At 44.6% G+C, this 12,385-nt stretch overlaps 1 protein-coding gene across 1 annotated transcript in view; it reads right to left on the bottom strand.

Annotated features, from left to right (window-relative positions):
* The window catches only part of TSPAN7 (tetraspanin 7), a 95,905-nt gene that overhangs the window by 14,475 nt on the left and 69,045 nt on the right, over positions 1-12,385 (bottom strand). Inside the window, exons 2-4 of the mRNA XM_027741918.2 lie at positions 4,780-4,968; positions 2,501-2,575; positions 925-1,020 (exon numbers count right to left, since the gene is read on the bottom strand). Coding sequence (XP_027597719.1) covers positions 925-1,020; positions 2,501-2,575; positions 4,780-4,968 — 360 coding nt within the window. The remainder of the gene's footprint in view (positions 1-924; positions 1,021-2,500; positions 2,576-4,779; positions 4,969-12,385) is intronic.

Genomic DNA, 12,385 nt, shown 5'->3' with positions numbered 1-12,385 from the left:
CAGTTTCAAACATGTTGAGGTGTCCAACATAACAGTTGTAATTTCTAAAGGTCTAAAAGTCATCAATAAAATTACAGTGACATTTCAGCCATTCAGCAAATTACAATCACAGGGAAAGCAAACTGTCTCACAGAATGCACTGGGAGCTGAAGGGATAGCTTCTTGCTATAGTACAATTTCCAGTGAGAATTTAAGTGTGAATTTTATCACTCTGTGTTGCAGTTGGTGGACTTGGTCCCTTGTGGGTGACAACTCCAACTAGTTTGGCCCTGCTGTGGCACTTGCCACCTGTGTCCTGATGGAAGGCAAGGCAACCCCCCATTGCCCTGCTACCACACCCCATGGGTCAGAAAGGCTCTTCCACCAAGCACCTACTCCATCCCTCCAGAACAGCTTTCACTGCCAACCTCAGCAGCACATTTGTCCACTTCCTTTTCCTCTGGGGAAAATACACTAAGTTTTGCTCTTTAACTCACTAAGTTTCCTTTGCCAGCTTCTCACTGTACTTGTGAAGAGAAATGCTGCATTTTATCAGTGATGTAGAATGCTAGATTATAAAATCCTGTCTCATCCAACTCCAATTTACAACAAGTCATAATGTTATTGGCAGATTCCCGTAAGAACAATGTGTGTTCTTTAGGGATAAAACTGGCCCTTAAACTTACCTCAAGATCTGGGACCAACAACAAGCAAGTGGGACAGGCCCTGCCTTTATCAGATGGCTTTTTCACTAAAACTTAGGCATCTTGGACAAGCACATCAGCTGAAATACTTTTCCTCTAGGTCAGTTTTCTCAGCCCCTAATTTTGCTTTCACAATACAACTTGCAGATCAAGCCATCCACACTTCATATTGTGTGACCAAATCTGAATGCATGCTTTGCCTCTTTATTTGCTAATTTTCAGTATCCAGTTTCAGACTTACACTTTCCTGTACGTTATCCACTGCATGGCTCCGCTCATCGTTCTTGTTGTAATTCTGGATTGCTTCGGTGTATGTCCTAAGGAAAGTATCCTTGATCTAGGAGGGCAAGGAAAAAAACAGCCCACATGAGCAACAGAAAGCATTACAGCTGAAGCAGTTTTTGCAAGAAGCAAATGCACTTCCAAACCTAACAAGACACCCAAGCCAGCCCTTCACACTTGTTTTAAAGTGTGTTTTCAGAGCTGGCAGAGCTCCCTCTTAACTGTCAGGAGTCACTCATGCCATTTTTCTAGTGGGGTCTATCAGACTCAGAAACAAAACTACCCCAGAAAACAGACATATTTGAAAAAAAACCCATAAAATTACTTAACCTCTGATGCTTTTTCCCCAAATACTTTGTTCCAGCACTAAGTCTGAAGCAGACTGCATGCTTCCTCATGGATGCCTGGTGGGAGTCAAAGCTTATGGAAATGCCTTGGGGACAGAAGCCAGTGGCATCAAAGGAAGACATGAATACCTTGACTGGGTGACAGCCCTCTCCCCAACACCAGAGGCATTTGGCTAAGGAACAAGAGGTCCCTCAGCTGGAGAAGGTCAGGCATATCACCAGCAATGGCACTTTGACTGCGTGGTAAAGGGGCTGGGAAGTAGTTGATTTGGGCAATCCACGTGGATGTGGCCTTCACAAGAGACTGACTCTCCCAAAAGGGAGCAGCAGCCTGACACTGAGGCTGCTGCAGGTTAGGTCAGATGCAATGGCAATCCTCACCACGTGGACAGGTATTTCAGAACTAAGTTAAAAACAATCCACCACTTGCAAGGGTAGACACCAGAAAAGCCTACAGCAATGGAAATCTGATGTCAAAAGGGGAGACTAGAAAACCAGTTAATACAAAGAGAAGAGAAAAGGAGCGTCTCTGGGGTTGTTCTGGTTCAGCATTGTGGCATGTAGGTCCATGAACTTAAAGTCAGAGATAGACCTGATTACAGTGGATAAAGCAGAAGTGTTACTACAAATCTAAACCATCATGCTTCTTTAAAGCTTCTTCCTGTCCCAGTTTTCCACCCCCCTCTACTTCTAATCTCTCCTTATTCTCAGGATAGAAACAAAATCCCATCCCACTCCCTCTCTGTCCTCTGCCTCCCCCCCACAAAAAAGGAAAAGATTTACAAAACATGAAGTCTGGTCTAATGCAGAAGTGCCCTCTGCCTTACATAAACCAGCACTTGCCTGGCTGAAGAAGCCGTGTTTAAAAAAGGTATTTAATCTATTCTGCAGACCTCAGCATATGTAAAAGAGTAAAGAAGATCTTACACGAGGGACACAGAAAACCTGATAGCTCCAGAGTAAATCATCAGGCAGCTGAGGGCAAGAGCTTTGGCTAAATCCCTTCATTTGGAATCACATCAGCTTTTAAGAGCTGTACACGTTATTGTTGCACATCAGCCACATCCCTGGAGATGTGTTTGGAGCCTCCAAGCTCAGTGACCTACACATTCTCCACGCTCCAGAGAACTCAGCAGCTCCTGCCCAGGGAGGCACTGCCACATGCAAACTCAGCACATTTCCACCTACCTCGTGGCGAAACACAAACCCTGAAATGCCAGCCACTAGCTCAGCCAGGAACACCAGGGACAAGAACATGGCATACTGAAAAGGCAGGAGGCAAGAGAAGTCAGAGCATGACAGGCTTTTGTCTCAGCACAGATACTATCACATAAAATTTAACTTTCCACTCTAGGAACCCCTCAAACTTGTTAAGAAACCAAAGGACTTTCGGAGGAGATACATAGGTTATTACCTGAATGTAATATATGTGTTTGTACAACTCACAACTGATACATATAGTTTAATTACTGGCTTTTCTGACGTTTCTGTTTCCACATTTCTTAGCATTCTTATATAAATTGAAACAAACTCACATGCCAGAGATGGATCCAAATCACTCAGGTTTTGATCTTGCAGAAAGGAATACAAACAGACCCTTCACATTTGCCTGGTGCTCTGCTAAGTTAAATAGGTTTTCCCAGGTGTTTTAATTCATTTTTATCTGTCTCACTGCTAGACTGGGATTTGCTGCCTGATTCCTGAAGTTTCTACAATGAATGAACCGAAATATTGACTTCATTGGAGATATTCTAACAGTAATGAGAATCTCAGAGTAATGAGACATATGTTTCAAATACTTTGCTGAGCCAAGGTCCATGTTTGGCTTTAGGAGCAGCATTTGGATCAGGAGCTAAAAAAACTTTGAAAACAGTGCTTTCAGTGTAGACACTCACTATTAAAAATATATTTAAGTAAAAATAAAGAAGGTAAAGAAAAAAATGCAAAGTGGGATGGCAAAATTTGAAGTTGGGCCTTAATCTTCTGGATGGAAAATTACGTTGCTCCACATGCTAATAACAGTTAATTAAAAAAGGAAACATTTTAAATTAAATTCAGTCCTAGCAGGATTTAGTGGAGAGAGGTAAATTTAGTTTTACTGAAAGGCTATTGAGGAAGGGAGGCCAGCAGTAAAGGCAGAACTAGAAAAAAAAATTGTCTCCAATCAATGCAGATGTCAAATCACTGTCTGTTCAGGAGAGAGAAAAAAGTTTAGAAATATTTCTTACTTGTAACAATGAAAATAAACCCATGTGCTTGGAACAGCACATGCTACTGCTAGTGGCATACCTTTAAGAAAGTTACATGACTTATAGAGCCTGATTTCCTGTGGATTTATGCTGCCATTCACCTCTATCCCTTTCCCATGTGGACTGCAGTAACTCCAACAAGCCTCTACACATGCCCTGACAACACATCACCAGCAAGAGACAGCAGTGGTGCACCTACGACAGCATCAGGTACTTGTCAACTGGCCACCACATCTGCTGACAGATTTGCAGCTGCTGCCTCTCCCCTACTCCTGCCCTGCCATCATTTGAGGAAATTAACTCTCTTTAAGTTGTCTTTTTTTTTAAATAAATACAGTTTAAACTGGAGAATAATCATGCTGTCTCCTTAGAAAATCCCCAAAACATTGTAGCAGGAGATGCATTTTACTATCAAGGCCTTTTTCACTAGCTCAGTACTTTACAAGTGTTATTTCTAATCTTTCAAGCCACTACACATGTAGGATTTTGCTCCTGAATATTCCTAGGAACACAGTTTATCATATAGGCTTGTTTAAACTGTAGTTATTTTGCATTTTAAGGTAGGCTAGAAAACTCAGAACAGAGAAACTTGTACAGAGAGAGGTTAAAGTGGACTGAGGAACAACGGCTGTACCTCTCCTCAGTGCACCTTGAGCCCCTGCTGTTTTTGAGATGAGGCCAAACATACTAAACAGCACTTTGTTTTCTGGAGTTGACTTGTCCTATCCTAGTGAAGGTTAGGAGAAAAAGAAAGGCTGGTGTGCTTTTTTTCATAACTCCTTTTTCCATAATTTCACATCAAGTACTAAACTGACCCCTCAAAATATGGTTCAAAAGAATTTCACATTTATGATGCTTTGGACATTTTAAAGATAGTAAATATACTCATCTACCTGGCTCACAGAAAAACAGAATGATTGTAGAGTGACACACAGAGCAATTCAGCAGCAGTTTTCCACTCTGCTCCAAACAACACTTGGGCCTATACACCATGTGGTAGCACATTTTAGTAATACTCAATCAACAACTGGTTTTGGCAAAGACTCTTTTCCCCCTTTGTCCAAAAGGCACATATGTTAAACATTAAGATCAATAAAATCTAGCTTATGTGTCTGAAAAACTACATCAACATCTGGTAAACCTAGGCAGGGGGTGTGGGGAATCCTAATTCACCAACGAAACCTCTTCCCCTCTTTAAGGCACTTTGGCAATGCTCACCAGTTTCAGCATCCATGGGCTGCCACGACAAGTGGCAAAGCAGCCGAAAAGCCCGAAGACGATGATTGTGGTACCCGTCCCAATGAGCACGTAGGGGGCATTGGTGGAGTTCTCAGCAATGAGAGAGATGTATGTGCCAAGGGTGAGCTTGCCCCAGACACCGACTGCGAGGAGGATAACGCCTGTAATCTGCAGAGAAAAATGGGAAAGGTGTCAGGAGCAACCAGGGAAGGCATCCAAGTTCAGTACACAGTGATCCTGAAGAGATTAATTGGTGCTGTTGTGTTGGCAGAAGGAAGCCTCAGGACTTCTACTAACTCCAGAGGGATGGACAGACAAAATTAAATTCCAGCCTCTGGAGATGACACTGAAGGACAAACATGTAAGACTAATCCTGCCAAGCTGACGGTTGCCAAGGGAGGATGCAGTGAACCACCTGCAGGACCAGGCTCTCTGCTCCTAAAGCACACTGAGAGAGGTGCCCAATTCCAGCACTCTTACCAAAAGGCACAAATAACTGCTGCCAACTCACATCTCCTGAGTTTTGCCACAAAAATTGCCTGAACCTCAAAAACCTGCTTCCTGAGGTCCTGTCCTTCTTAATGCCAAAGTTTCAGGAATATGAACACCCTTTGCTGTGCGTTACTCTGGCAAGTGAGCCTTCCCCAGGCTACATAGCAAGTGACCCCCCCTGGCTGTGCAGAAGCTGTGACACAGGGTGGGAGAACACCAGTGGGCTCTGGGAGCACCCAGCCTCTTGCTCAAGACTCACAAGCAGAGGCTGCCATGCCACAGGGCACTATTCTCTTGTGAACATCTTTATACTGCTGTGAAATCTTGAAATTCAACACCATTACAGCAGGATTGCCCTGCAGTTCTTCGTGCAGGAGACCCTTGTTCACAGTTATATTGCACCTAAAAACTCCTGGCTGAGCTGTGTTTTGAGATCTTTCATCTCCTTTTTGAACGGGTTGATGTGAAATAATTGAGGGAAAAACTCCTCGAAGATAAAAAAGGAAAACAGCTTTTTGGCTTTTTTACCTAGGCTGGCTCAAAAAGGACTATGCAGGGTGCACTGCCCACATGCCTCTCCACTGTCCTGCTGCTCGGCACCAGCAGGCAAAGGAGCCCGTCCTCTGCTCAACCTGTGTCTGTGGCAGTGGGTGTTGCTCTGGTGCTGCACTTCCACCTCTCTGGAGAGGGAACTGCATTCAGCAAAGCTGCTGAATAATCATAGCCACCTAAGGAAAATACCAGGAGGGGGGATGGTACAAACAGACACTCTGAAGAAAGATACAGAGGGAGAGATGCAGGGAAAAGAATAAATAACAAAAATAGATGGAATAAATAGAGAAACAGGAGAAGACCAGGCAGATAAAAGCAAATTAACTTGTCCTCAGAGAGAGGAGATAATTTCTATATCAGAGAAAACAATCTCACCTGGCTATTTCCACACTTTCCAGCTCATCTGCTTCCATGCCTCCCAGAGCTCTAGGGAAGACATGCCCCCACCTGGCTCCCACTCAGAGCCCACCAGAGTGCAGCACTGCCACAGAAACCCATCATGTTCCTCTGTCTCACTGAGCGTCCCCCACTCCCCCCAACCTGCATCAACATTTCTGTCGCACCTTTGGGACAGGACTAGCAGAGACTTCTGCTCTCCTGCCCATGGTGGGGATAAGAATAAATCCAACTCCTGTTCATCTTTCAGGGCAACTGCTTGAAAAGTGCTGATTCTTTGCTCTTGAACCCTACTAACTTACAGCTGCATGTCTAAAAACTCACTGAGTAGCCTACCTACCCACAGACATCAAATGCCCCCACCAAGACTGGTCCCATCCATACACAGCACTGTTGGCACCTCTCTCCTTCTTCTTTCTAACAAAAGCTTTTTCAGAGGGTACAGATTAATCAGCAAAATCTGAAAGCAAGCTGCAGGGGACTGGGAAATCTGCTGAACAACTTTTGGTTTCTCGCCTCCAGTTCCACAAAGGGCTGGTTTCTGTGCCTGAGCTGCTGAAAGTTTTACCACTGTCCCCAGGGAGGTGTAAAAGCAGCCTTCACTGCCAAAATGAACAAGCAGCTTCACATATGAAAGAGAACTCAAGCCTTGTAAAAAAAACATTTTTAGTTGGCTGTTTGAAACAATTACTAACCCTTTACTATGTGCTTTAGGAGTTTGGTTTCCCCGTCTCAGGGGGAGCCTATTCAATTTGTGGCACACACAGATTTTTGAAAAAAGGAGGAAAGCCTCTCAGTGGTTTATTCCCCTTCTCTTTCTTAATAGAGCTCTGATTTAAAGGGATTTAAGGAAATCCCTCAGTTTGTTGGGAGGTCTAAACCCCCAAGTGCAAGCTTGGCACCGTGTAGAGAGGTTGGGTCATTTCCACAAAGACATACTGCAGATCCACCTCAGGTTGCAGCAGTGCTGGCTGGAATTTTGCTTGTGAAGAGGAAAAACCAGAAAACTTCCCTACAAACCTTTTCACGACCTTTATTTAGCAGAGCACAAGCAGTGGTATGACTAATGCCTACCTCCAACCCAAGGCAAACCTTGTTTCCTTATTTTCAAGACACACTTTTCATCCCTAGCTCTCTGTTCCATCACACAATCAAGGGAATGATGAATGCACTGAGTCTCTGGTTTGGTTTGGTTTGGAGATTTTTCTTTGAAATCAGGAGGTACACGGGTAGACAGAAGACCAGGATATTGCTGCTATGAGAATAAGGCAGCAGGAATAGACACTGGTTCTGACACTCACCACCAGTGCACACATCTTTTCCCTTACTCTAGCTCTATCTCCTTCATTTGACTCCAAGTGACCACACCGGCCTAATCCTGTGACCTGTGGGTCAGACCCAATAGGTGCAAAAGCAGGGTGTTGTCGGTCCTCTTGCATTTGAAAGGTCTAAAAGGAAACTCAGAACACCTCTTCCAATACACAATCCCTCCCCAGTCTTCCCTATTCCCTTTCCACTGTAAAGTTCCCATTCAGGCCATGATCATATAATTCAGTGGCAAAATGGAAAATGATTAGACAGATGAATAGATGGATATGATCAACATATCTTCTGCTGGAGACATACAAAGTATTTCAGATATCTGAGCAGTCAGAGGAGAGTGATTACCAACCTTTTGACTTTAAGAATCCCCCTGAGCCAAGACTCACCATCCAGAGTAATTTTATTTATAAACACCTGCAACAGCCAGCACACAGGAGCAAGAGAGCAGCAGTCCCACTCCACCAGTGAAACTTTGACTTCCTATGGCCCCTGCAAGAATTAAGATTCTTCCTGGAAACGGTATGACAACTACAGCCTGTGAAGAAGGAGTGTCACAACCCCACTCCAGGTCCTCAGCAGACACAGAAGAAATGAACTGGCAGCTGCAGAGCCTATGATGCCCCAAATTAAACATCTGGAGCGGTACAGAAAAACAAGCATTAGCAAAGGAAAGAAAAAAAAAATGTTTGCTTCTAAAATGCAGGTGCCAGAGACATCCTGCCCAAATGCAAGGAGCTGTGGGAGAACTGTCAGTAGCTGCTCTATGGAGGGCTGGGCCCCATTCCTCTCCCAGCTCCCATGGGGCAGAAACGTCAGAGCATCTCCTTGAGCCTCAGTCCCATTTTATATCCCCAGCTGTGACAAGCACAATGGGATGAAGTCAGGCTGGCTTTTACCACCTCCCTCAAGTATCTCTGACTTTGTGGTGGCAGGATTGATTAAGCCCATGGAGCAGCTTCCAGGGGCTCACAGCTGCATCTGGAAGCTTTGCTCTCTTACTGCTGCTGCTGACCTTGATGTTGATACCCTGGCATCCTACAAGGTCTCTGAGCATCCCCTTTGTCACAACACTGGACCCTACAGGTGATGGAGGGCCTGAGGTAGAGCCATATACAGTGAACACAACCAGAGTCAGGTAGGTGAAACACAAGCCCAGTGCTTATGGATGTAAAAGTGACAGTGTGGAGGGGAAAAGAGGAGTGGCAATTATTACATGATGAGGTTATCCAGCTTTTTGTGCCATCCTGTCCTCTGGTGTGTTTAAGAGAAAACAAAAGAGAAAAACACCCAAAAATACCAGGTTTCAAGACCTGTCACAAACTTACCCAATGCTTTGATTCAGAAAAAAAACTCTGAAGTTTTCTTTGGACTTTACGCAAGCCTTGGCTTAAGCAGTAACAGCCCACACCTGGATAAAACAGCCAAAGCACACATCCATCTCCAAACAGACAACATCACCAGAGAGGGGTTCCTGCTAACAGCCAGGGTGGGCCTGGTTTATCCATACTTAGGGCCAGTTCCTAAAATCATAACAAGCCCCAGAAACTCAGACAGGTTTCGTGTCCACAAATGGGCTGGCAAGTGATTTGTGCGGGTTTTGGTCTTCTCTTTTTCATACTTGCAAACTGTCCCACCTCTACACTATTTTGATGGATTTTCCCTGCAACTTCTGTTTCTTTTCTGTGCTGTTTCTCCAGTCTTCAACATTATTAGAAAGCTGTTTCATCCTGGATTTCATCAAGGGTAGATCATGTCTTCATTACAAAAGTTCACTGCAGAGGAAGCCCCTGGACTCATGTTTCCTCAACCAAGAAACCCGAGATGTAGCATTCCATAAAACATTATTAGGCCTGCCCTTCATTTAGGTCAAACATTTTAAAGGTTAAAAAAAAACCCAATGGAGGAGATATCCAAGTAGGGCAAGGACTGTAAAGACTACACACAGCTAGAAATTGCATTGTTTAGCACTAGCAGGTCTCACATTTCATTGTGTCTGAGCTCAGGCTCGACAAACACACCCCAGAAGCCCTTGACTGACAAGATGGCAGGAAATGAAGCAGGTGGGCCACCTGGACATTTTCTAAGAAAAACTCCACTGAAATCAAGATGTTCCCATGGAATGTTTTAATCTACGTGAATTGGATTGTGTTGGCTTTAAAAATAAAATCTGAGAAAAAAAAGCCTCAACAGGCTCTACCCTCTTGCTCTGGCCACGTGTATCAGGCCCAAACTTCACTGGCCACCCAAGGATTGTTATGCTTCCCTGCCCTTTTCCATCTAACAACTCTGTGTATCTCGCATCTGCTCTATGTAATACTGTATTGGGTTTGTGTGGCAAGGTTTTGGTAGTGGGGAGGCTACAGGGGTGGCTTCTGTGAGAAGTTGCCAGAAGCTTCCCCCATGTCCAACAGAGCCAGTGCCACCTGGCTCCATACAGATCCACCACTGGCCAAGGGTGGGCCCATCAGGGACGGTGGGAGCACCTCAGGGATAACATATTTAAGAAGGGGGGGGGAAAACTGCTGCACAACAGCAGTCAAAGAGAGGAGTGAGAATATGTGAGAGCAACAGCCCTGCAGGCACCAAGATTGGTGAAGCAGGAGAAGGAGAAGATGCTCCAGGTGCCAGAGCAGAGATTCTCCTGCTGGCTGTGGTGCAGACCATGGTGAGGCAGCTGTGCCCCTGCAGCCCCTGGAGGTCCATGGTGGAGCAGAGATCCACCTGCAGCCCATGGAGGAACCCCAGCCAGAGCAGGTGGATGCCTAAAGGAGGCTGTGACCCTGTGGGAAGCCTGCACTGGAGTAGGCTCATGGTAGGACCTGTGGACCCATGGAGAGAGGAGCCCACATTGCAGCAGGTTTGCTGGCAGCACTTGTGACTCTGTGGGGGACCTGCACTGGAGCAGTTTGTGAAGAACTGCAGCCCATGAGAAGGACTCATATTGGAGCAGTTCATGGAGGACTGCCTCCCCTGCAAGGGACCCTGTGCTGGAGTGGGGGAAGAGCACGAGCAGTCCTGCCCCTGAGGAGGAAGGAGCAGCAGGGACCACATGTGATGAACTGTTTGCAGCCCTCATTCCCCATCCTGCTCTGTTGCTGGGAGGAGGAAGTAAAAAAATCAAGAGTAAAGTTGAGCCCAGGCAGAGGGGAGAGGTGGAGGGGAGATGTTTACACAACTTGGTTTTATTTTCTCATTATTGTGCTCTGATTTGATTGGTAATAAATTAAACTAATTTCCCTAAGTCAAGTCTGTTTTGCCTGTGACAGTAACTGCTGAGTGATCTCTCCCTGTCCTTGTCTCAACACACAAAGCTTTCATTATATTTTCTCCCCCTCGTTCAGCTGGGGAGAGCAGTGGGCACCTGGCATCCAACCAGGGTCAACCCACCACAATCACACATTTACTCTCTCATCTGAATGGACTGGGGATTGTCAGCAGGACAGAAAGGCATAGACAACCAAAGTGTCTCTCCTTGCTTTGTCCTGCCTCTCCTCCAGCATGATATCACAGGCACATCCCCACCAGTTTCTGATTTCAGTCAAATGCAGGCTTTCTACTCCTTTGCCTTCCTTCAACATTAGTGCAGATGCTTCCAATGTTATCTGCAGTATTGCCCCCAGTTCTGGAGCTGATTGGATGTGGTGAAAAAGTTCACATGCTACAGGCAGGCAGAAACACAACTGAACTGAATGTTAGCTCTAACTTCGCTTTTCCAATTAACCATCAGCTTTTAAGATATGGCCAACAGCATTAATAAAAGGATACGTGCTGCAGCTTTGTAGGAGACAGGGAGAGTGATATCCTGATAAGGCTGGGCATTGCTGAAATCAGAACTAATGCTAAACACAGACAGTTTCTCAATAAAAGGCAACAGAAAAATGCCTGTGAATTACTTCTTTAACAGTGCTGGGACAAAGATTAAACTATCAAACCCCTTCTAGACAACAGCAACGAAATACATGGAGAAGAGTATTCAGAGAATAACTTATGAAAGTGCACTATCTTTAATTCTGTCAGAATTAGGCAGGGAAACACTATGTACTCCTTTAAACTGGATGCATGGCACATTCTAACAGAGTCTGTTGTCTTCATACCCCAAAACTCACAGAGCATTGGTGGCATGATATAAAGGAAGCTGCTGCTGTAGTCTGAGATAGGAGATATGAAAGCTACTACACCTCACATCCACAGAGATTCAAGACTAATTTAAACCCTAATTTATACACAGGACTTTCATATGGAGCATTTAAAGTTTATCAATTACAGAGGTGAAGGTAAATGTGCAGCAGTAATTGCTAGTTTATTTGTCTACATAATTCATGTCCTCCTCTTCATTACTAATGTCAGCTATTCTGATTCCTAAGCTCTGGTAAAATAAAACTTGGAACCTGATCCTGATTGATATGGAGCACACAGCAATCCCTACTGCTTCCAAAAGCAGCAGGAAAAGCTCATCATTTCCCTGGACTGGTTCTTCATCAGCAGAATTGAGATGCAGGAGGAAAGACTCATCAATCAGAATCTCACTGTAGGTAACATTTTTCTATTTTATTTTATATTTGCAATCTTGCTAAATGAAGGTAAAATGTGTACAAGTTAAAATGAAATTCAAAGCAGCAGCAAAGAGTCAGACACAAGGAAAATAACCATGCTGTTGATATATTCAGCGTCTCAATTCCAATACTTCCTTTTCCAAACAGCAGCCTCCCAAATTTTGGTAGAGATATGCTGTGTCTCTGCACAGCTCTACTGGAAAATCTTCTCCTCAAACAGGCTGGAGAAAGTCTGTACATAAAATGGGGGGAAGGCAGAGGGAAGGCAG

The sequence above is a fragment of the Pipra filicauda genome, unplaced genomic scaffold (genome assembly GCF_003945595.2).
Source record: "Pipra filicauda isolate LSUMZ 115617 unplaced genomic scaffold, ASM394559v2 scaffold18_size4552066_pilon, whole genome shotgun sequence".
NCBI classification, from domain to species: domain Eukaryota; kingdom Metazoa; phylum Chordata; class Aves; order Passeriformes; family Pipridae; genus Pipra; species Pipra filicauda.
This window is presented reverse-complemented; position numbering and strand designations above follow the sequence as displayed.